Raw genomic sequence first — 22,858 nt, 5'->3', positions numbered from 1 at the left:
TTTAATGCCATACCATGTCTCGCATTGCGTCCAGTCCCTGACAAATAGTCAGTCATGTTGGACCAGCTCCCAGCAGAGATCCTGCTTGAGGTGTTCAGATATGTAAGATATAAGTTGGCTGCTTTTGTACCTCGCAAACAAAGCTCATATTCACAGGTTGACAAGAATACTCTGATAAACCTTTACCAGCTCTGCCGTCGATTTTACTCTATCATTGACCCCCAGCTGCGCGAGATACATCGAACGAAGAAGTTCTCCTTGAATACCGACTTGACACTATCCGGAAGCGTTGAAAAACGCACCCTGAAATTCATTGAAGACTTGGTCTTCGTATCCACATGTGAGGACGACCAGGGCCTAGATTGCTTTCAAGAAAGCGACCTCAGTTCAGGTCTCGATGAGAACGGTGATGATGGAATAGTGTGTTATTTAATGCCAGTGTTCTGGGGCTTGGGAAGGGATAATCTTGCGAGTTTCACGTGCGATTTGGCTTGCTTTCCTTCTCTAGGATGTGGTTTGATATATTGACATTCCTCCAGATGGGAACTCGGACGGTGCATTCCACTGCAGATACTGGGGTGCAGCTCGTCGTGGGGGAAGGCATATTCATAATAACCGTCCCAGGCATGGGAGAAGGCCTCCTTGATGGCACCCGCGCGTGACTCGCTACTTCGCGAGTAGACGGGCAAGCCGGCTGCGGCCAGGGCCGGAAGGGCAAGAAGATGTGTACGCATTTTTCAGGGGTAACACACGGAATCGCAAAAAAAAGGAAAAAAATAAAAGATGAAAAAAAAAAAGGCCGGAAAGGGTTGAAATGAGTGACAACCCAAGAATAACTACAGTCAATGAGCGAGAGTAACTACAGAGTACAAGCCAAACGAGGGACAGGCCGGGGAATGGGCTCTATAAAACTGGTAGAGAGAGGAAGCGGGGATGCCCAGATGGTGAGGAGAAGTGGAGCGAGCATGGGCACTGCCAGGCTGAATGTGGAGCGCACAAAGGGGCAAGCTGACAGCCCAAGCATTGCGGAAACAACCATGACTTGGCACCCGGGGCAGCGCTGCAAGGGCAGCTGCTGATTGAACGGCGCAGGGGACCACAGGGCCGCCGTTGCAGGTTTTCCTGGTTCCTGGAGTTGAAGTCGTATTGAATTCGCGATGAAGTCGCGATGAAGCTGCGACGAAGGATTCAAGGAGGATCGTACCTTCCACTTCAGGAATGGCGTTGCCATAACACAGCGGAGTAAACAAAGCTAAGCCCGATCCAGCAAATATCGTCGATCGCCGATGTTACATTCGCGGAAATGAGCGACAGGGCCAGAAGTCTATTACTCACCGTGCATAACAAGCTGCATAATTGCATTGTCTGACTGGACACCCTGCAAGCCACGCTGCAACGGACCCCAATCTTGAAATTGAGATGGGCATCCTCAATCAGGCCTCCAGGTCTACTCCAGAACCAGGGCGGCCTCCGGAGGAGCTCCCGACACTGCCTCACAGTCCCATCTCGACGACACTGCCTCCCACTAAGGAAGCCTTGAAACTTGTCAGCAGCCGGCACGCAATTAAACCTATGAAACATTGAGGTGCTGGCACAAAGTTTACCAGGTCACTTCGAATTGATTAATTGGTAATCTTCGCAGAGTAAGCAGAACCCGATTTGCTTTGAAGTAGACAACCATCTAAATAATAGACAGACTAGCAGTTCGAGTTCACTTTGGAATTTAAGTTTCTAAAGTGGCTCCAACAAACTCGACGGATGTGCTATCAGATTATTCTCAAGTCTCAGGCTGGAAAGTGCACAATCCAGTAGATTGCAGGGTAGACTGCCGGCCTTGATCTTTACATGTAGCAGTTCATATTTAGATACCTAAAACAGAGACGGAGTTTGTAGTTGCTTCTTGTCCTGAGTCTTGCTTCTTGTCCTGAGTCTTGGTAGCCCCACGATTAGGGCTACCCACAGTAGTAGGTACTCCGGCCACACCTACCGATGCTCGGCTGCAGCCGAACATTAAAAGTGGACATCAAGACCCTGAAGAGCCTCAATGAGCTTATCAACGTGGTAGAAGCTACGTACTCTACGAACATTTACCCTGTATGTACCCAGATATTCAGCTACTCACCAGGACCCGCACGGGATTCTGTTAGTGGAGTAGGGATAGGCAATTCGCAGTCGCCGATAACCGGGAGCACGACATGTCCCGGCGCCACTGCATGCCTAGACGAGATGTATCTGTTCATACTCTGCTCGTGGTGTGTTTCTGTCGACACAGTCTAGACATGGTATTGCATGTGATGAGGGCTTAAACAGTTGAAGGCCTGGGTGGTGGAAGTAGGAGAAAGCCATACCGGCAGTTCCCATGACTCCAAGTAGACGATTATTACCTCGGCATTGTAAGCCGGCTGCTTTGAAGGCGCCAATAATAAAGAATCTGGGGGTAATCAACAGCTCTACTGAGTCATATCGGAGGATTTACTACTAGCACTTCTTAGTGCTGAGCATCTAGCTCCAAACCGCCATCTCAGAACAAATAACACTTAATTAAAAGCATATGATTTCGATCTTTCACATGCAAGCTATTGTAGATCAATATCGAGGGAGTCACGACTGCTTCACTGCTTCCCAATTGCAGCATTGTCCGATAACCGGCACAGATGGCGCAACCCCGCCGCAGCTCTCGACCGAGTATGACTTCCCCGCAGTATAAATACTCACTACATCTTTCACTCCATCAACCACAATAACCCCTATTTTCAATAAAATATACCCAAAATGCCCACCGACTACTTCCCCAACTTCTCCTCCCAATACATCACCACCTCCCTCGGCGCACGCCTCTTCGTCCGCACCAGCGCCCCCAAGTCCCCCACCTCAAAACCACCCCTCCTCCTCCTCCACGGCTTCCCCCAAACACACATCGAGTTCCACAGAATCGCACCCTTCCTCCTCCCACACTTCACGCTCATCCTCCTCGACCTCCGCGGCTACGGCGCCTCCTCCCCCGTCCCCTCCAGCACCAATGGCTCCGGCTACACAAAGCGCCTAATGGGCCAAGACTGCCTCTCCGTAATGGAACAGCTTGGGTACAACGACAGCCCCGACGAGAAATTCGCAGTGCTAGGCCACGACCGCGGCGCGCGCGTCGCGTACCGCCTCGCATTCGATAACCCTGAGAGAATATCCAAGGTTATCGTTGTGGATATTGTGCCTACGGCGTCGATGTTCCGCAGCTTTGGCGACGTGAGGGCCGGGCTGAAGGGGTATCATTGGCTATTCCTTTCGCAGCCGGAACCGTTCCCCGAGAGATTGATTGGGGGTGTTGAGGCTGGAAAGATGTTTCTGGAGCATGCGCTTGCGAGCTGGACGGGGACGGGGACGTTGGCTGCTTATGATGCTGAGGTAATGCAGCGGTATAGGGAGGCGTATTGCACTGAGGAGAAGATCCATGCGACGTGTGAGGACTATCGGGCTGGGGCGTATTTTGACCGGGTTTATGATGAGGAGGAGCTGGAGAGGGGGAATAAGATCCAGGTTCCGGTTCTGGCGGTCTGGGGCGAGGCTGGATTGTTTGCGAGTGAGATGAAGGGGAAGAAGGAGGGGCCGTTGGAGGTTTGGCAGAAGTATTGTGTTGATGTTAGGGGGAGGGGATTGAGTTGTGGCCATTTTATCCCGGAGGAGGATCCGGAGGCGTTGGTTGAGGAGGCTTTGAAGTTTTTGCTGTGATACACCATATTGGCAAGAATATTCTACTTAACCTAAGGCTTATACTAACTGGATAGATATGAGTATGAACTGCTATGCGTTGGGTACGTAGTTCTGGCCTAGGGCAAGGATTTGAGTCACGAACTTTTACAGGTTCGGTTCTACTTTGGTCTTCTGAACCAGAATGTCCCTGGAATCTACGTTTAAATATGCAGTGAATGTAGGTTTAAGTGTAATGATATTGTCAACGCCTATCGGCCGAGGAAACACCCGTCTCACTTTAGCCACCTAGACGGAGGTTCTATAAGGTTCTAGGTAAACCTCGAAAACCTATCTTCCTGTACATAAAAAACGCCGGGTTACCTTCTAATTCATCTAATGCATATTTATCCGCACGAGAGCGGCATGCTTTCTTTCGCTTGTTTAGTGGAGTTCAGTTCGCTGCGGCGAGTGGCTTCACTTCCGGGGGCGCGATGCGATCAAGCCGGCTGAGGAGGCGGAGATGCTCGTGTTTGAGGGACTTGAATTCGTCGTCGAGTTGGTTGTGCCATGGGTAGAGGACGAAGACCTGGAAGGCTAGGGCGGAGGAAGCGACGCCGAAGTTGGTGAGGGAGATGAGGCGGGTGAGTATCATCTTGAGGGGAGATTGTCTGAGGTGATGTCTGGTTGATAAGCACTTTGGTTGAGTTGGAGCAGAGGAGAGACCTACTGAATTTTGAAATGGGTTTATGATTCAGAAAACAGTCTAGTGAATGAGAGAAGAATCAGGAGGAAGAGGAGTGTTAAATAGAGACAGCAGTAGAGAAAGAGTACATCGGCCTAAATACCGAGTGGGTCCAGTGATGCGCCGCCCGGAGATGCTTCGGATCTGTCGGGTCCGACTGATAAGAAGGGATAAGAAATGACCCATGGGACGGAAAGTGTAGATGGTAATGGATATCGATTCCGATCTTATGCCTGCTTAATTTGACTACGCTTGTCAACTGGACGAGGTGCAGCGCTCTTATCTTGCATATAAAATTGGTTGGGCATGTTAGGACATGATCTGAAGGTTGGTAGTATCTCCAGGCTTATTGTAGTCAAGTCGTACCATGATAGGATATCGGGGGGGGGGGGGGAAGCTTTGGAAGGGAGAAGCTGGATATAATATCCCGCTGTGGGAATTCTGGAGGAGTCGGTTTGAAGAGCTGAAAAGGCATCCTGTGCAACAGAGGAGACAACTAAAGCTTGTAAAGCTGCTCTGAATGGGATGGATACCGTCGCCAAGCCAGTTGATAAATAGTATAATCTCAGTCGGGGTTGACGGATGGGCAAGGAGAGAATTGATACAATCATCTACTTTTTTATTCAGATCTCTCTTTCGTGTGTCCTATCCTCCCATGGAAACGGCTAACAGCTAAAACGGCAGGTCAATACTGAATTTGTCAGGTGCATACTGTTCATTGGATGAAGGACAAAAAAGCTGAGTAGTCGAAGATGGGCAATGCAATTCTATCTTGGTGGATGTAGTGCCAACTCAACCACGGCCCTTCCACTGATGATAATGAGATTTGGAATAAGCGTCAAGAGCAGCTCGGCTTGGGCATTAATGTTCGCAGAAAGAAAACGTATTCTGGCGCAAATAGTGATACACATTAGCCAGATTCAGGGACGGATGCGGAGGCAGACTCACTTCTTCCATATCATCATTAACTTGCTCCACCAATGCCCCCCGCTGATCCATCAACTCCTGGCGGGTTCTCAACGCATCTTCCCAACTAAGCGGCACCTCCTGTCCCTTTTCCCCCACCAGATCCACAATCATGTGGAAGATCTCAACCGGTAGTGCATTGAACGGCGGCAGGACGCGAACCTGTTCGGCCCACCAGTCCACGCGTTGCGGGGCTATATTAGCCGTTGAGAGAACACGGATGTGCGGGTCGACTAGGAAGAGGGCTAGGATCTTGCGGTGGCCTGGTTTGGTGGCGTCTGCGAGCGAGAAGGGCTGCACCTGGTGCTGGAGGACGTTGGGGAAAGCGAGTAGGCGACCGGGGCGTGTTAGGACGCCGCCTAGATGTTGGATTGCGGGACCGCCCTGTTCGACGCCGTAGAATTCTTCGGTGGAAGAATACTCGTCCTGTACAGATGAACAAAAAAAGGTCAGTTTAGTAGCTTACCTAGAGGGAGAGGAAGATGGTATACCTGATCAGGAATATATATGACATCGTCACTTATCCCCTGGCGGAAATACAGATAGCTCGACGTGATGTTATCCTCGTCGTAGTAGTACAGCGTCGAGGCACAGATATGCTCGTTCAGCGCGCCCTCGATATGCCACGAACCGCCTTTGAACTTGGGCTTCTCAGGCGTGAGATGGATATTAGCCAGCTTGAAGATAACCTGCAGCCCAGCAGCCGCAAAATCGCGCTTGAGATGCACAGGGAGGTGGTCGGGGTGGGAAATATGCTCCTGGCGAGTCCGGAACTCGCGCACAGCAGTCTGCTTAAGAAAACGGTTCTCCTTGAACCATTCCCGGAAACTGTCTTCATAACTGAAGTCGTAACTCCTGTCTCGCACCTCAGCGAAAGTGTAGGGTCGGATCTCTACATCCTCCGCTTCATCCTCGTCCGGAGTGTATGTGATGTCGGCGGGGACATCGTAGTCTTGATGCTCGTTGCCCTTGATATTTTCCAGGCGCAGACGCGGCCGGAACCACGATAGACATTCGTCCCATAGCGGGATGGCCGCATCCACGAACTGCTCGAGAATGGGGTACAGCGCCTGGTGTTTATCCGGGTGCAGGTTGTTGACGTAGCTTGTAATAGTTGCGCGTCCGTCGTCGGCAGCAAACCGCACCTCAGACGGCAACCACTGGAAGCTGCCCCATTCTTTAAGAGAACTGTGCCGCTGCCCGTACACCTGTGTGGAATGTGCGTTTTCGACGAAGCTCGAATTGACTACCTCACCAGCACAGCAGAACCGCATGCAGCGGTCGAGGGGGACACTGCCGCATGGCAGTGCGCGGGATACGCCGTAGATCAATGGGAATAGAGATGGATGCACCAGATCGAGCACCTTGCCGTCTGACCCCGGATGCCAGTCTTTCTGGTGGTCCGGTACGTCCTCAAGCACACGCACCGCCTGTCGCAGTGCCTGCTGCAGAGTCTCTGGTACTGTCTCGTCGGACTTTACCACCGCCAGCTCGCAGTCCAAGATCGAGACAAACTTCACGGCTTTGTAATACTCTGCCTTGTCGCGCAGCTCCTTGATGCACTGTTCCGTAGTTAGCAATTTAGACCTCCACTTGTTGGATGGGAACGGACGTAAGAAAACATAGGCTCTGTGAGATAATCTTCATTCAATTCTGCCTCCGATTCTTCATCCGATCCCTCATCAACTTCCCCATCCACATCCCCATTCAATTCCCTTTCCTCTTCCCGATCCTTTCCCTCCTCACCCTTTTCATCCTCCTCATCAAACCCCCGATAGGGCCCAAGAGCCTCAGCGCGCCACTTAGCCACAATCTCCTCATCAAACACCTTCCGTGTCCATTCCGGCTTATCGGTAATCACATTGATAAACCCAATCATGCGGCGCTCTCGCATGGACACACCCCGAGCGGAACACTCATCTTCGATTACATGCGGGAACCGAAGTCGACGTCGGAGTCGGTGGCCCTGGGTGTCCTGGGTGTCCTGGATGAGGTCGTGCGGGTAGTCGTTTAATGCGCGACCGAAGCCGGGGAGGGAGATACGGTTGTTGTTGTTGTTGTTGTTGTTGGCGGCGGCGGTGGTGGTGCTGGCCATGATGAGTTTGGTTGTGTTGTTGGTGCTTTGGAGTGATTGAAGTTCAAGGGGGTTCTGGTGGTATTTTTGAGGTTGAGGTCCAGGACCTCTCTCCCCCACTTCCAAGGTCTCGAATACGAGGATATTGTGCACCTAGGATGATTCGGGAAGGGTTGGTGGATTATCACTGCTGGATGGAGAGGAACATTTTGGCGGGTCTGGGTCTTCCAGTAGACTCGTGTTTGGGATATTTGGCGAGAAGTAAGGCTGGTAGGAAGTGTGGTAGTAACAAACAAAATAATATTTGTATTCAGTGGGCAGAAGTGAGCGGCGTGATAACCAAGGGAGACCGACAAAGGTTACTGTGTTTCAAAACCTGGCTCTTTACAGAAACCGGCTCGTCCGTATTCGAAGGATGAGAGTCTGGTAGCAAATAACAGAGGCTCTACAGGGATGGCTGGCTTACAGTTTGATCTTAAATAATATAGGTTGATTCGCCTGAGGGAAGCGCCTTTCGACCGGTCCAGGCAAACCTTGGGAAGAATTGTATTACGCCGAAGGTAACGCCAATCGATATTAAGTGGAACATATCATCCATTTACAGGACCAGCTTGTGTTAGATACAGATCTCATAGGCCCGTTAATAACTCGCTTCGCAAAATAATTTATTAGTGGTATACTCATGCTTTCCCATTCCATCGCGCCGAGACTAAGACAGAGGTTAATGATAGAGAAGTCGGCCCAGAAGGCAATGTACAGGTACGTGTTATGGAGGGTAAATTTTCAGGTTTCGAAGCCAGATTGTGTCCAAATCTTGAAAAAGTGTATCGGTACAGCTTGACGACTCGATCACGCGTTCATTGGCTTCTGGCCGTAAGCCACAACACTAGAAGCAGTTAGCAAATGCAAAGCTTTTAAAAGGGCAGACACTCACATTGACCAGTAGGAGTGGACTTTCGGGTTCGTGATATCCTTCCTGGACTGCGCCAGCAAAACCTCCAGCTCAGCCGCCGACATCCCCAGCACCTGAGTGCACAATCTCGCAGAAAACCCATGCAAACCATCCAAGGTGTTCACCATATTCCACTGCCCAATCTTCTTCAACTCTTTGTCCTTTGGCCAGGAATTCTGAGGCCACTTGTACTTGACTTCGACGACATTTTCGAACCCAGCCCCAGTCAGCAGCTTCTTGTACTCGTCGGCCAGAGCCCCATTGCGACCGATCAAACGTAGCCCTTCCATCAGCTTGTCATTCAGGGTTTCAAAGGCCGTCCCGTGCATGGTGCCATCGTCAGAGCGCACGGGAAAAGAAAAATCAAACAGCTCGAACCACCCGCCCGGCGATAAATTATCGTACGCCTGGCGAAACAGATTTTCCTCGTTGGCGACGGAGCCCGAGAGCATGCGGGCGTGGATAAAGTCAAACTTCTGCGAGTAAGTCCATGGCTGCTCGTAGTCGTCGATTTCAAACTTCAGGTTTGGCGGCACCCACGAGGGCTGGATTGGGCTGAGGTCCGTGCCAATGACACTAGACGAGGGGTACTGATCTGCGAAGTCGATTGCCCAGATCCCTGTCCCAGTGCCGAGATCAAGAACGTTCTGCACGGTGGAGGGCAGTGGAGCGAGATGCAGCTTGCGGTTTAGAGTCATCAGGCAGATCTCATGCTGCATGTCGAGGCGCTCCTGTTCCTGCTCGTCCTCGGGGATGAAGTACTTGCCGTCGGAGTACTTGTGGTAGCCGCGGCCATTCTCGCGCACGCTCTGCAGGAGGCTCGAGCGGAGACTCTCGGTGTAGGCGGTGGAGTTTGTGAAGACCGAGTCCGCGTCGCTGGAATCGGGCTCGATGAACGCTGGGGAGGGGTCGTTTGGGGCCATTGCTGGGGTTGTGGCCGAGGCACAAGAGAAGGATGGACGGGGGATGGGGGAGACGGTGAGATATAAAGCCACCTTCCGGGTGAGTCTGGCCCACCCCGTTCACAATGCAATGACATTGACAGTCCGCACGGGCTGCTGCCACTGGCCACTGGCCGGTCGACAGCTGAGTGGGCCCGGCCCGTCCAGCGCTAACAACGAACATTTCCTGCTTGGGCAGGAGTCTTGTGTTAGTCTTCCCCGTTAGTCCAGTAAGTCCACTGTCAGTCCGCCGTTAGTCCACCGTTCATCATTCACCAGCCGTTAATCACGGGCCACTCTGCAATGGCCTGTTTGCCGTTTGTCAGAATGGCATTATTAAAGACGCCCCCCCCCCCTCTGGTGCCCACCGTTCGTCTGGCACGATGATTGTCCGTCTTCACAATGGCCCCTCCCGTGCTGGCCGTGCTCCTTGCATTGTCATACATTGTCTATCTACTGGGCCTCGGCCTTTATCGCCTGTTTCTGCACCCACTGGCGCGCTTCCCCGGCCCCCGATACGCTGCTCTAAGTCGCTGGCATGAATGCTACTATGATGTCTACCTGCAAGGAAAATTCATCTACTGGATCAAAAAGCAACATGAGCGATATGGTATGCAGGCAGCCCTATGCCTATAAGTCTCCAGTCTAACTAAGTTTCTCCACAAGGCCCGATCGTCCGCATTACCCCTGATGAGCTCCATGTCCTCGATGCCGACCTGTGGGAATCTGTCTTTACCAAGGCGGGCAGGGTGGACAAGTATAGCTGGATGTCGAATCGATTTGGCAATGACACATCTGTCCTGACCACCGCGCCTGACAGCCTGCATCGTATCCGACGGGGCGCCCTCAACCCCTTCTTCTCGAGACAGCGCGTACTGGGGTTACAAGATATTATCCGGCAGAAACTCGACGTCCTGCTCCGAAAAGTCAAGGAGTATCAGGACCTTGATGCGCCAGCACCGATCCACCGCGGATACATGGCCTTTAGTGAAGACATTATCATGCAGTACTGCTTTGGCCATGATTATGCCTCGCTGTATAAACAGGACTGGACTCCGATCCTGCACGATGCCTTTGCTAGTGTAAGCGTTGCCGGTAACATGGCCCTCCAGTTTCCACTGATACCCAAGTTCATGAACGCATTGCCATATTCTTGGATTGAGAAGTTGGAGCCGATGTACGCGTTGATCTTTCGCATGCAGAAGGTAAGTGTTGTCTCTGCCTCCAATGTGAATGTCAATCTAAGCGAAAGCGACAGGACTTCGGGTCCCAAATTCGCGATATCAAGGCTTCCCAAGAGTCCACAAAAGCCAACAAGCCAACAGTATTATCAGATCTAATCACAGGCAGCCTGCCAGCGACCGAAAAGGCCGACCGCCGGCTCCAGGACGAAGCGCAGCTTATTATCGGCGCTGGGCTCGCGACAACTGGATGGACGCTGAGCGTGGGGACATTCTACCTGCTCACCAACCCCAAAGTCCTGGCTCGTTTGCAGCAGGAACTGAGTAACTCTATCCCAGACGCCAGCGTCGAGAATATCAGCACAAAGCTTGAGTGGACTGAGCTGGAGAAACTGCCCTATTTAACAGCCGTAATTAAGGAGGCAGTCCGACTCTCATACTCAACAACATCGCGTAATGTGCGTCTGCTGCCGAAGCCTCTTGAGTTTAATAACTGGGTTATCCCTGCCCGAACACCCATCTCCATGACAATCCCTTTCTTGAACTGGGACGAAGAGATCTTCCCAGACGCGAAATCCTTCGTACCAGAGCGATGGCTGGACTCGCCGCGCGCAAAAAACGGATCACCCCTGGAGCGCTACTTTGTTGGGTTTGGAAAGGGAACAAGATCATGTCTTGGGATTAAGTACGCCTCTCCCCATTTCCCTTGCTTACATCGTATGATTCTAACTTGGTAGTCTTGCGTGGTGTGAGCTATATTTGATATTCGCCTCGTTCTTCCGACTGTTCGATTTCGAGCTGCATGAGACTGATATCTCGGATGTGGAGTTTGCTCATGACTTCTTTCTTCCGTTTCCGAAGCTGGATTCGAAGGGCATTAGGGTATTCGTCAAATCGAAATAACTTTAGTATCATAATGCATAACGGAATTAATTCACCATGTCCTTAAACCATTAAGGTAATTGATAATATATAAGCATAAGTTATTTTCTCCGCCACTCTTCCCCTACCCACCTGTTTGCCATATGAATTCTTACACTTGTTGACTCTGGATGATAAATGCCATTCAATTACATCTCTCTACCACCAAAGCCCCCGATCCTTCATCTTCTCCATCCCGGGTTCAAAAGAGCCTGATGTTGTACTTGTCAGTCCGCGGCCTCGAGTTCCATTGTCTATCATTCAATGGCTACGCAAGTATGAGTTCTTCCACCTGATTGAGGACCCTACCGTCCGTAGATTGGAGAACAGTCCGCTTGTTGAGACTGCAGCTTTGGACTGTACGTCTATTTCCACGCCACCTGTTTGTTGGGTATGCTGACGCGGGAATGGTAGATATTTGGCCACCGGAGTTTGCATATCAGGACGCAGATGAAGATAATTCTGTAGCGTCCTCTCCCGGTGGCATCTCAAATATCGACGAGCTGCCGCGAAGATTAATTGCGCCATTGATAACCTGCTTCTTGTCACACAAAGCCCAGCCGACCCTTTCACTAATGTAACAATCGGCAACTTCCAAAAGCTTGTTGAGTTTCGCGATCAGCTTCGGCAGCGACTCCCGACAGCTTAGGCCCGTCTGAAATCTCGGGCTATATTTTGCGCGTTGCGTACAGCGGATGCACGCACCTTAACTGGGTCATGTTTCGGAAGCTCTCGCCCGGTGTGATCGCTGTAGCCGTTGTATCTGATGAGCTTCGGGGCGCGTCTGTACTCAGCCTTTGCATTGATCAATTCAAGCAGGGAGAAGAGGAAGACGATGGAAGAGGGGACGTCGGCGATCTCGCAGCAGCCCTGGAACAGTGCCCGGCCCTCAAACAGCTCTGTTTCCTACAGGGCCCAGACAGAGATAGCGATGATGCCTTTGCTCATTTCTGCACTCAGCTATTGCAGCTGTGGGCGGGGCAATCAGGAGGAGATTGGGAGTGGCTCCGTGGTATAACCATCTATCCGACCTGTGCCTTTTCAACTTCCCTGCGCAGTCGCGAATTCTTAACAACGACTGAGTCTACTCGTATCAGTTCTATCTCCCCAGTTACTGGTGTTTTCCCCGTGATCCATATATTCATTTTTACCGCAGACGCATACCAATATCAACAACACCAGAACAGTTACAGTGACCACTACACCCTGGAAAACACCCTTCTCGACGCAGAGCGCTTCGCCGTTCGGTTCCTCTCACATCTGCGTTCCATTGCTTCGGGTTCGGGTTTGAGTTCTGACAAGGCCATCTTACGATTCGCTTACGGGGGCCTGCCCCGTCACTCACCACCGTCAACGACAACGACGACAACGACAACAACCCACAGCCACCATGCTCATAATTACCTGGCGGGTTTGCTGTCGGTCCCACCCCCGTCGGGTATTTCGACTACGACCTCACACCAGACGATCCGGCAAGAGTTAGACTGGGAGATATACCCCCGGCAGCTGGGTGGTGCTTGTGGACCAACAGGGCTTGGAATACAAATCAGCCGACAACGACGACGACAGAAACAGAAATATCATCTTAAAATACTGTTTCGTCCGAATAAATAAGTCTCTTGAGATTGCACCCGAGCAGCAAGAACAACAACAGCAGCAGCAAACCCCCGCCCCTAACATCATTGAAGTGGTAGGCGGACTACTAGAGTTCCTGCGCGAGACATTGCCAGGAATTGATATTTCTACTTTTGAGAAACAGGTCGAGGAGTTGGAGATGATGGACCTGACTCTACGTCAAACAGGCAAACGCTGCGTCGGCGTCGACGGCGGCGTCATGGATGAGAAGAGGGCCCGGGAGCTGCTTAACCTGTTATAGGCACTGTGATATATTAACTAGAATTTTGTCTCCCAGCTGCTTGTTCAGTCAACACTGCAAGCGACTTGAACAGCTAACATGCATCACTTATTTACCGTTAAATAACCGAGACGTACAAGACTCCCCGGTTTCCCCGCCAGTCTCTCCCCCACATCTCTCTCCGAAGTGCAGATCTTGTTCCACCTACACGGTCTTAATGACGAACGTTTAGCCTGTCGGATAAATAGTTGACTTGGACTTGAAAGCCCTTGGGATACAGGATCTGCGACTAGAATATTTAAACTGTTAGAATCAGACGGTTCTCCAGCTGTTCTCCAGCTCTAACAACCCAAGCCCTAATTACTCGCCTCATCACAACATCAAACATCACAATCATCAAATCCAAGATGCAACTCAAGATACCCTCTCTACTATCCCTCAGCACTTTGCTGCTACTACTACACGGTCATAATATAAACTCCGCAAGCGCCGAAAACCCCATCGTCCAAAACATCTACACCGCCGACCCAGCCCCAGTAGTCCACAACAACCGCGTCTACATCTTCACCGGCCACGACGAAGACAACTCCACCACCTACAACATGCTCGAATGGCGCCTCTTCTCCTCCTCCGACATGGCAAACTGGCAGCACCACCGCACGCCCATGTCGCTGGAGACATTCAGCTGGGTCAGCGCCCAGGCCTGGGCAGGACAGGTTATCCCGCGCAATGGCAAATTCTACTTCTACGTCCCCGTGCGGAATGGCGACACCGATAAAATGGCCATTGGCGTGGGCGTTGCCGATACCATTGAGGGTCCGTACGAAGATGCGATTGGGGAGCCGCTGCTCGAGAATAACGAGATTGATCCGACGGTTTTCATTGATGATGACGGGCAGGCTTATCTCTACTGGGGGAATCCGAATCTGTGGTACGTCAAGCTGAATGAGGATATGGTTTCGTATAGCGGCGAGATTACACAGGTGGATCTTACGGTCGAGGGATTCGGGACCCGGCCTGAAGCGACAGAGGAGCGGCCGACTGCATTCGAAGAGGCGCCGTGGCTTTATAAGCGCGAGGGACTATACTACATGATTTATGCGGGTACGTGCTGCCCCGAGAATATCCAGTACTCGACTGGGCCCTCGGCGACGGGGCCGTGGAGCTATGGCGGTGTTGTTATGGAGTCCGAGGGTGCAAGTTTCACCAATCACCCCGGGATTGTGGAGTATGGGAACACGTCTTACTTTGCTTATCATAATGGTGCGCTGCCCGGTGGGAGTGGCTATACGCGGTCTGTTGCGGTGGAGAGCTTCGAGTATAACGAGGACGGGTCGATTCCTGTGCTGCAGATGACGGCGGAGGGTCCGGAACAGGTCGGGGCTTTGGATCCTTATGTCCGGCAGGAGGCGGAGACTATGGCGTGGTCTGAGGGGATTGAGACGGAGGAGTGCAGCGAAGGTGGGTTGGATGTCTGTGAGATCAGCAATGGGGACTACATCAAGGTTCGCGGTGTTGCCTTTGGTGATGGCGCGGAGTCGTTCAGCGCAGGTGTGGCGTCTGCAACTGATGGTGGTGATATTGAGCTGCGGCTGGATAGTGAGGATGGTTTGCTTATTGGGACTTGTACGGTGGTTGGGACCGGGGGTTGGCAAGAGTGGACGACGGTGAGCTGTCCTGTTACTGAGGCTACAGGGACGCACGATCTGTTTTTCAAGTTTGTTGGTGCTGATGACGCCCTGTTTAATTTTGACTGGTGGCAGTTTGAGTAAACAAGTGGCTGTAGATGAGGACATATCTCAATGGGATTTTTTAGGGTTACTATGTTGGAAAGAATACAATAGAAAATAATCTATCCTGTTAATGGACAGCTAGGCACTTAACGAATAGCAGACATATATAGTATAGTTACAGTCAAAATCGCAACATATCAAGCACAGTCAAGTTCCAGACAGGTCAAGCCGTCTGGAACCAACTCAAAGAAGGTATTGCACAGCAATATCACAATAAAGCCTTCAGCAGCAGTTTGAAGAGGCTACGGTGGATGTTAGTAGAAGGTCTGCTGGTAAATATTGGAATAGCTCCGGATTCATACCTCTATTGGTAGCAGGCACATTTCGCACTGGCACCGCTGTAATTATAGCCACAAATGGCGCAGCGGTTTCCATCGGCAGGCTTCTTGGGTATGCATGGTTGCTAGCTAGGGGTATAAGAGATCAGCAACAGAACAGATGTGGATGGAGTGTGCCCTACCGAGGGGTGCGTTTGATGAGTCTTTCTGGATTTGGCAGGTTTGGATAGTTAGATTGCTTTGCTTCAGTTCGGTTGATGCTTTAGAAGAAGTTTGAACCGGTGGACACTTGACTCTTATATGTTTTTTCGAGCGGTGTCTATCAGCGATTCATTACAGCTCCATACATTGGAAGAATTCAACTGAGGTGTTCAGGGTTCACTCAAGTTTTGGCTCTGAAAGGCCGTTACTTTCTTGTATACAGACAGGTGTTTCAGCTATACTTGTTGCTTGAGGGTTTCATGTAGGACACGATTAGGGAAATGATAAATTCTGAGATTACTTCTTTATCAAAGACTGTCAGCGCAGTGCTTTACTCTGGGGCAAGGGCTGGTCCATGTCCGCTGAAAGGGTGTTATTACCGACTATAAGTACATGTGAAGAACCCATATCGACTGCATGCATTGCCAAGGTAAACGCTTTGATATTATTCTCCGCATCAGGGAATCAGCTCCGCGCTTGAAAGAGATTCTTTGTTATCTCGTGTAACGACCACCTTTGAGTACGCACCCACGACTCGTCATAAAGAAAAGCGTTCGTTTGAGTAGTATTATATATACTTTGAATATCCATTAGATTCAAATTATTCTAATCCATCACCAAACTACTTGCAATATACAACCATGTCAACGAACGAGAAACGCGATCTCGCGCCGGATAATCACCTCCTCGCCGAGATCTTTCCCAATACCAAAACGATTTCAACTGAAATACTCTCGCAGAACTTCGTATGTTGCACCTTTACTGTCCGTCAGTCCTCTGGAAAGGAATTCATCGTCCGTATCGAGCCTGAAGGTAGTCAGATCTCTACAGTATACGCCATACAAGAGCTCGCGGCTCAGGTAATCCCAGACTACGTCCCTACTGTTCACCAGATAGGAACCGCATCAACACAAGACGGAAAAAAGCTTGACTACTCAGTAACTGCATACGTCAAGGATGCAGTCACGCTGGAGAGTGTCTGGAGTGACTTGACCGATGATCAGCAGTTGCATATTGCAGAGCAGGTTGCATCTGCCGTCGAAAAGCTCCACAGCATCAATCTTCTGGATGAAAAAGCGCAGCAATTTGTTAACGTTACAAATGAGTCCCCGACTATCCCACTTGGTGGTCCTTTGCTGGGGCTTTTCTCCAATCCTTCCAATATGGTCCGTGGTCTCGTCAAAGCCGAAGATGGCTTCAAGCAGGTCACTATCACTGAAACAGACGACGGGGGACTGAAATTCGAGTGTGAATTCGACAATATACCTGCCGTATCCATGTCCAAGGAGGACATCCTCTCTTTGCAAGAGGATATTGTCCTCTGTCACAACGATCTCGAACCTCGAAACCTCCTCGTCCGGCAGGAGAAGAAGAACACCACAGACCACTACACGCTTGTCGCAATCATTGACTGGGAAATGGCAGGTTTCTTCCCTTTCGCCTTTGAATCCTTTTACAAGGACCTTGTCCTAGGGAGCTCTAATCTGTATTTCTCCTGGTATCGACTGTTCAAAGACCAGACCGCGCGGTTTATCCCTAAACCACTGCCAGAAGCCCAGGGAAAACTGCTGAAGGCTTTGGATATGGTTCTTCAAGCAAATGCAAGGCCGCAAACTAGGAATGTTGGGAGGTTTGTTCAGCGGAAATGGATTGCGAGAGAGAAGCTGGTGCGGAGTGAGGATATCTTGCTGGGATGGATTAGAAGCCCTGAAGCCGGTGATGTTGGGAGATTCACTAAAGAGGATAATGAACAGCTGGAGTTGAGTGCTTTGAGGGAGCTGGGATTTATCAATTAATCTATTACTTGGTGTCCTCTATTATTGCAGCCCATTGGCATTTTACTTTCAAAATATCCAACCAGTAATATAATCTGCATTAGTCTACTATATAACTATGAGATATGACTATATTACATAATATAAAAGTACCAAACAAGGCTAGTGTAAATGCCTATTTGGTGCGATTCCAAGTAAACATCCATCCAGTCCGTCTCAACTGTGTAGGAGTAATTAGGGCTATATCGGTGTAGAGCACCATTCTCCAACCACCACTTTGATTACCCCATATTCTCATGATTAACGCCCATTCTCACAATGTTCTCCCTTCTCCGATCCATCCCCCGATTTCTTGCACCGCGATGGAAACCGCTCAACTTCTCAAACCCAAACTACCAGGTCGTCGTCTCAACACGGAAAATCGAAGAAGAGAATTTCCCTGATTACGTCGCCTCTCGATACTATCCGACTCGAATAGGCGAGGTCTTCCAGGACCGGTACCAGGTTGTATCGAAACTAGGATATGGTGTGGCGTCGACTGTTTGGTTGGCGCGGGATATGAAGTACGTATCGCATTCTCTGTGATAGCTGAGATTTACGGTACATAACTTATACAATGCTGCTAGTTGGCATTCATATGTGGCTCTCAAGATACTAGTCAACTCTACGTCCGGGGAACGGCAGGTTGATGACGAGTTGCAGATGTATCAGCACATTGAACGGTTTTCAAGACATCCGGGTCGTAAGGCCGTTAGATCACTCCTGGACTCGTTTAGTATTGATGGACCGGAATATGAACATCGGTGTCTTGTTCATCCTCCATTATTTGAGAGTGTCTGGGAGCTTTTTCACCGCAACCCGGTTCAAAGGCTACCGGGGCCGATCGTTGCGTTTACGCTCCATAGATTGTTCCTCGCGCTGGATTACCTGCATACGGAATGTAGGGTTATACATACCGGTATGTTACCCATAAGCATTATCTGCTATGGCTACTTACGTGAATAGACCTCAAGTCCAATAATCTCATGTTCGAATTCACCGATGACTCGGCATTCATTAAAGCAGAAGAGGACGAACTACAGGATCCCTCACCGAGAAAAGAGATTGACGGGCGAAACATTTATTTATCTCGGGACCTAGAAATTACCCCTGGAAAGATAGGGACCCCCGTTCTATGTGACTTTGGCTCTGCGGTGTTGGGTGGCAGAGAGCATCTAGAAGACGTCCAGCCGGACATATACCGCGCCCTAGAAGTAATTCTGGAAGTTCCGTGGTCGTATGGTATTGATATTTGGAATGTCGGATGCATGGTATGTTAAACAAACACCATGTAAGATAATATTATGCATTCCTAATATCGTTCCAGATCTGGGATATCTTTGAAGGCGGCTCGCTATTAACCGGCCTTGATCCCGAATACCAGAAATACACAAGTCGAGCACACCTTGCTGAGATGATTGATCTTCTTGGGTCTCCTTCACCGGGCCTTCTTGCCGCTGGAAGACAAGCCCAGAAATTCTTCTCTGAGACAGGTGAGTTCCGCGAGAAAGGGCTATTAAAGGGGCCAACACCCCTAGAGCAGAGGGAAACAACCCTTAAAGGGGAGGACGGGAGGACAGGGAGAGGTTCTTACGCATGATGCGGAGGATGCTGCAATGGGAGCCCGAGAAGCGCAGCTCTGCGAGGGGGTTGGCAGAGGATGAGTGGATTCGGAAGCATATGGGTTTATAGACTACTAGCTGGTCTCTCTTAATATATTACCTGGATCGCCGAATATGACGTTGTTAGCGCCGTTATAGTCCCAACTCTAAGTTGCCCCGTGCCCCGCTTCCCGTGGTGAGATAGCCCTATAACAACGACACCCCTCAGATACCATCTAGGAATCCATCTCATACAACATCATGCCTTGGGCTATCTGGGAAAAGATAACTGCCCTGTTCAGCTGGATAACAGCCCGGCTCAACCCAAATAAGCAACAAATAACCCACCACGCCCACTCAACAATCAACAAACTAAACACCGGCCACTGGACTTTTGTCAAAAGACAATTCATCTTCCCCCTCCGCTTCCTCCTCCCGGAATACGTCCTAGAGAAGGGCTGGAATATAGTATGCAAATCCTTCGGACCGATGGAAAGCATCGGCGACCCCATCATCAACAATAGATGGTTCCTAACAACCGTCAAAGTCCCGCTAAGATTCCAGCGCGCGGAGTTCGGTATGCTCCTTGTAACAACTTCCTGGGGCAGTCTCGTCGGCGTGCGCTTCCTATCATTGAAAGCACTCGATCTAGGCCTTGGGTGGCAGGCACCATCATACGCAGACGCAGACTCCAACGCGCGTGAATGCGAGATAACGCTCGGACAAGGAAGAAGATTCAAAGTCGGTGCTACACTTTGTCTTCCAAGTAAAACCCAGAAAGAGCTGGAGACCAAGACCAAGACCAAGACCAAGTCCTTTAAGTCCCCCTGCATAATCTTCCTCGGCGGATCCGGTCCACTGGATCGCGACTCAACAGTCGAAGAACACAAACCATTCAAAGACCTCGCACTGGGTCTAGCTAGTCAAGGCATCGCCTCGATTCGATTCGATAAAGTCACATTCATGCATCGAAAGGCATTTGCAAGACGTAAGGACGTAACCCTTACAGACGAGTATGTCGAACATGCTACCGACGCTGTATTACAGGCCCAGATGCACCCGAGTATCCGTGCAGATAGCATATACATCCTGGGTCATAGTCTGGGCGCGGTTGTTGCTCCTAGGATTGCCTGCATGGATGGTGTCGCTGGGTGTATACTAATGGCTGGGCCGGCGGAGCCGATATACCGGTGCTATGTGCGGCAGCTCCGGTATATAAAGTCACTGGATGGGCCGGAGTCACTGTATCTGGGTAAACAAATTGACGATGCGGAGATGCGCGCCGAAGATGTGGATGGTGAGGAGCTGACAATGGCAACGCCGGCAAAGAAACTCCCGTTTGGGATTGGAGCTGCGTATTGGCTTGATTATCGAAGGTTCGAACCGATTAGGACTACTGGGTGTCTTGGGAAGCCGGTTGCTGTGCTCCAAGGGGAGAGGGATTATCAGGTTACTGTGGAGGACGATTACGGGGTTTGGTGGGAGGCTTAGCGGGGGAAGGAGGGTGTGAAGTTTTACTTGTATGAAGGACTGAATCATCTTTTTGTGTATGGGACTGGAATATCAACGCCTTTGGAGTATAGTGTTCCTGGGAACGTTGACAAGCGAGTTGTGGATGATCTTGCAGGGTGGGTTTTTAGCAATAAATAAAAACTACATGCCTTGATTAAATCAAGGTGAGGTACAAAGATAGAATATGATTAAATGATAGTAGCCCTTATCCCTACAATCTCATCTCCATAACCGACTGAAATGCCGTTCTTCCATCCTCGACCTCCAACATGACAACAGGCACATCGACTTTGAATGTTTCCTCCCCTGGCAAGTTCATTGGTGCAGAGAATCCTGCTACGCGGGTGATATTCGCTGAGCAAAGTGGACAACACTGCTCATGGCCTGAACCCGTGTTTGCCCCAGGCAGTGCGATTGCCTTGATACACAGATGGCAGAACTGGTGGTTGCAGGGACGAACACTGATAAAGTCAGCATAAATCCATCCTTTCTAAACTTAAAACATACATGCAATCGCACAGCCGCACAGCACATTTGGTACAACGTTTCGGCTTTAACGGATCGAAATCGGTGCTGGAGCCATCCTGAACCCCGACATGGCTGTCCATGGCACTGACACTCTTCACTCCAGCCAGTACTTCGGACCCGTCCAGTCGCTGATCTGGGTCCTCTTCTACCGCGAAAAAGGGAATACCAGCGGCCAAGTACTCCTGAGTCGAGATTGGCGTTTTAGGGGCTAGAAAATGCGTAACGGCCTCAAAAAAGGAGGGATGGAGGATGTGGATATGGACTAATTTTGCCCTGGCTTTGTTCCAAATGTAGTTGGGTGATTTGTCCCGAACAATGTCCTGCACAAGCTTTCCACCTGCTGCGATTCCCATTTCTTGTGGGCGTTCGGGATTGTGAGCGTGTGTCGGGTTGCTATCTCTGCGTACTTCACTACGAGTACTTCTGTAGGAACGGGGATAGAGGGCTCCTTGATTTGACAAGTAACGCCATGGTTCTACCAGACGCCGTCTCCGTGATGATCGCGCCGAGCCGCCGAGGCCGCTAGGGCTGAGATAGCCGGCCTACGGTGTCTCAAGGTCAGTAATTTCATTGCATTTACGCAGCTGAACAGCAACACACCATTAGATGGAGCTTTTGTATTCCATCCAAGCTCTCTCCATCGTCGAGAAGATCGCAAATCCTTGCTAGTCCACGGAATGTCGAGGGCTCGGGTGTCATTTTGATCATGTCGCCATTTTTGAGCCCACGACTGCGCGGTGTACTATTCTCAGCGATATCGACATGTTTATCCTGCCCATCTCGGTGCTTGAACGTGTAAGAATTGCATTCATATGACGGAATGACCTCTATCTGGATCCCGCCAAAGGTCTCCTTTCCGCTGACTTGCCCTTCAACAGTATAGCCAGATCCAACTACGACCAATGTGTTAGACATTTGAGTGTAATCCTCGAGGATATATTGGACTTACGAGGCATGGCCACAAACTGGCGCACAACCCCAGGACTAACGGCAACCCCGTCAAGCCACTTCTGACCAGGAACCACAATGTAATCTTGTTTCCCAGCAGCCTCAAAAATATCAAGGCCGCTTATAGCGTTAATGTGGCCGATATTAACTCGGATTGCATACCGGGTAGTTTCGCTATTGTTTTGGAAGCGGAACCAGAGAGCCTCTCGCTGCCACATGGGAAAGAAAATACCACCGTGTTGCGTTATCCTCTCCGGTAATCTAGATGCAAAGGCGTCGACATTGTAGAGTGGAAAAGTGCCGCGTGAAGCCGGCAAAGGATGGGTCTTAGCATCGTCAGGCATGCGCAGTGTGCGATGGAAGGCAATTTCCAACTGGCCATCAATCACTATACTTGAGCTCTGCCCCAATCCTTCGCCATTGAGTTTGGCCGTCAACGCCTGGCTACCTTTTTCAAGGTTGACAAAATGGAGCAGGGTATCGTCAACGTTGATGCATCTCTTACTGAAATTGGACGGCCGGTCGGCTGAGACCTCGACGTTCTCAGTAGGATGGTCCAGGCAATATATATGCCTGAGCTTCCATGCGACGCTCTCGGTGCCGTTTTGCCTTATCCGAGTGAAACTATCAGGTCTAAGGTATCCTGTCTTATATTGGCATTGATTGAGTGAATACATCGCAGACGAGCACTTACCTGGAGCTAGCGAAGGAAGACTGTCCAACTCGGTCTCTGCAGGCACATCGAGTGTTGCGCTCTCGGGTTCCTCCTTTCCTTCTGTTCGAAGTCCTTCAATAGTGATCGAGACCATTTTGATTGAACTGCGGAGATTGATCAACGACAGGATAAAATAAAAGAGCCCAGCGTGG

General features: G+C 50.4%; 13 protein-coding genes across 13 annotated transcripts; 8 read left to right on the top strand and 5 right to left on the bottom strand.

The window, feature by feature from the left end:
* Positions 1 to 54: 54 nt before the first annotated feature.
* On the top strand, positions 55 to 662 carry ASPSYDRAFT_84029 (F-box protein; the record flags this gene model as incomplete). Its single annotated transcript, XM_040851296.1, has 3 exons — positions 55 to 102; positions 157 to 420; positions 540 to 662. 3 exons carry the CDS (start codon positions 55 to 57, stop codon positions 660 to 662), a joined length of 435 nt encoding a protein of 144 aa, XP_040707802.1.
* Positions 663 to 693: 31 nt separating this feature from the next.
* On the bottom strand, positions 694 to 1,325 carry ASPSYDRAFT_281438 (uncharacterized protein). The gene has a single exon (XM_040844481.1). It carries the CDS (start codon positions 1,229 to 1,231, stop codon positions 860 to 862), a length of 372 nt encoding a protein of 123 aa, XP_040707801.1. The 5' UTR covers positions 1,232 to 1,325; the 3' UTR covers positions 694 to 859.
* A 1,447-nt stretch (positions 1,326 to 2,772) lies between these two features.
* On the top strand, positions 2,773 to 3,723 carry ASPSYDRAFT_84028 (alpha/beta fold hydrolase; the record flags this gene model as incomplete). The annotated part of the gene is made up of 1 exon (XM_040851295.1): positions 2,773 to 3,723. The coding sequence occupies one exon, from the start codon at positions 2,773 to 2,775 to the stop codon at positions 3,721 to 3,723; it is 951 nt and encodes a 316-aa protein (XP_040707800.1).
* A 206-nt stretch (positions 3,724 to 3,929) lies between these two features.
* On the bottom strand, positions 3,930 to 4,524 carry ASPSYDRAFT_281282 (uncharacterized protein). The gene is made up of 2 exons (XM_040844479.1): positions 4,412 to 4,524; positions 3,930 to 4,352 (listed from the first exon to the last, which is right to left on the bottom strand). Exon 2 carries the CDS (start codon positions 4,334 to 4,336, stop codon positions 4,136 to 4,138), a length of 201 nt encoding a protein of 66 aa, XP_040707799.1. The 5' UTR covers positions 4,337 to 4,352; positions 4,412 to 4,524; the 3' UTR covers positions 3,930 to 4,135.
* Positions 4,525 to 5,287: 763 nt separating this feature from the next.
* On the bottom strand, positions 5,288 to 7,487 carry ASPSYDRAFT_53592 (DUF4246 domain-containing protein; the record flags this gene model as incomplete). The annotated part of the gene is made up of 5 exons (XM_040848714.1): positions 5,288 to 5,314; positions 5,375 to 5,853; positions 5,913 to 6,232; positions 6,257 to 6,954; positions 7,005 to 7,487. 5 exons carry the CDS (start codon positions 7,485 to 7,487, stop codon positions 5,288 to 5,290), a joined length of 2,007 nt encoding a protein of 668 aa, XP_040707798.1.
* An 828-nt stretch (positions 7,488 to 8,315) lies between these two features.
* ASPSYDRAFT_53591 (class I SAM-dependent methyltransferase) lies at positions 8,316 to 9,341 on the bottom strand (the record flags this gene model as incomplete). The annotated part of the gene is made up of 2 exons (XM_040848713.1): positions 8,316 to 8,352; positions 8,401 to 9,341. 2 exons carry the CDS (start codon positions 9,339 to 9,341, stop codon positions 8,316 to 8,318), a joined length of 978 nt encoding a protein of 325 aa, XP_040707797.1.
* Positions 9,342 to 9,386: 45 nt separating this feature from the next.
* On the top strand, positions 9,387 to 11,537 carry ASPSYDRAFT_167231 (cytochrome P450). The gene is made up of 6 exons (XM_040843376.1): positions 9,387 to 9,420; positions 9,528 to 9,589; positions 9,639 to 9,969; positions 10,026 to 10,564; positions 10,612 to 11,225; positions 11,278 to 11,537. The coding sequence occupies exons 3-6, from the start codon at positions 9,762 to 9,764 to the stop codon at positions 11,441 to 11,443; spliced, it is 1,527 nt and encodes a 508-aa protein (XP_040707796.1). The 5' UTR covers positions 9,387 to 9,420; positions 9,528 to 9,589; positions 9,639 to 9,761; the 3' UTR covers positions 11,444 to 11,537.
* Positions 11,538 to 11,783: 246 nt separating this feature from the next.
* ASPSYDRAFT_127387 (uncharacterized protein) lies at positions 11,784 to 13,474 on the top strand. Its single transcript, XM_040840473.1, has 3 exons — positions 11,784 to 11,820; positions 11,876 to 12,939; positions 13,037 to 13,474. The coding sequence occupies exons 2-3, from the start codon at positions 12,179 to 12,181 to the stop codon at positions 13,335 to 13,337; spliced, it is 1,062 nt and encodes a 353-aa protein (XP_040707795.1). The 5' UTR covers positions 11,784 to 11,820; positions 11,876 to 12,178; the 3' UTR covers positions 13,338 to 13,474.
* A 249-nt stretch (positions 13,475 to 13,723) lies between these two features.
* On the top strand, positions 13,724 to 15,088 carry ASPSYDRAFT_53589 (glycoside hydrolase family 43 protein; the record flags this gene model as incomplete). The annotated part of the gene is made up of 1 exon (XM_040848712.1): positions 13,724 to 15,088. The coding sequence occupies one exon, from the start codon at positions 13,724 to 13,726 to the stop codon at positions 15,086 to 15,088; it is 1,365 nt and encodes a 454-aa protein (XP_040707794.1).
* A 1,141-nt stretch (positions 15,089 to 16,229) lies between these two features.
* Positions 16,230 to 17,384, top strand: ASPSYDRAFT_84022 (phosphotransferase family protein; the record flags this gene model as incomplete). Its single annotated transcript, XM_040851294.1, has 1 exon — positions 16,230 to 17,384. One exon carries the CDS (start codon positions 16,230 to 16,232, stop codon positions 17,382 to 17,384), a length of 1,155 nt encoding a protein of 384 aa, XP_040707793.1.
* A 218-nt stretch (positions 17,385 to 17,602) lies between these two features.
* Positions 17,603 to 19,156, top strand: ASPSYDRAFT_38645 (uncharacterized protein). Its single transcript, XM_040845752.1, has 4 exons — positions 17,603 to 17,926; positions 17,990 to 18,321; positions 18,369 to 18,673; positions 18,730 to 19,156. Exons 1-4 carry the CDS (start codon positions 17,682 to 17,684, stop codon positions 19,000 to 19,002), a joined length of 1,155 nt encoding a protein of 384 aa, XP_040707792.1. The 5' UTR covers positions 17,603 to 17,681; the 3' UTR covers positions 19,003 to 19,156.
* Positions 19,157 to 19,264: 108 nt separating this feature from the next.
* ASPSYDRAFT_26019 (alpha/beta hydrolase family protein) lies at positions 19,265 to 20,494 on the top strand (the record flags this gene model as incomplete). Its single annotated transcript, XM_040844237.1, has 1 exon — positions 19,265 to 20,494. One exon carries the CDS (start codon positions 19,265 to 19,267, stop codon positions 20,492 to 20,494), a length of 1,230 nt encoding a protein of 409 aa, XP_040707791.1.
* A 232-nt stretch (positions 20,495 to 20,726) lies between these two features.
* ASPSYDRAFT_26018 (uncharacterized protein) lies at positions 20,727 to 22,800 on the bottom strand (the record flags this gene model as incomplete). The annotated part of the gene is made up of 5 exons (XM_040844236.1): positions 20,727 to 20,976; positions 21,023 to 21,585; positions 21,644 to 21,936; positions 21,993 to 22,634; positions 22,686 to 22,800. 5 exons carry the CDS (start codon positions 22,798 to 22,800, stop codon positions 20,727 to 20,729), a joined length of 1,863 nt encoding a protein of 620 aa, XP_040707790.1.
* Between the last annotated feature and the right edge of the window lie 58 nt (positions 22,801 to 22,858).

This window comes from Aspergillus sydowii (genome assembly GCF_001890705.1).
Source record: "Aspergillus sydowii CBS 593.65 unplaced genomic scaffold ASPSYscaffold_1, whole genome shotgun sequence".
NCBI lineage: Eukaryota > Fungi > Ascomycota > Eurotiomycetes > Eurotiales > Aspergillaceae > Aspergillus > Aspergillus sydowii.
This window is presented reverse-complemented; position numbering and strand designations above follow the sequence as displayed.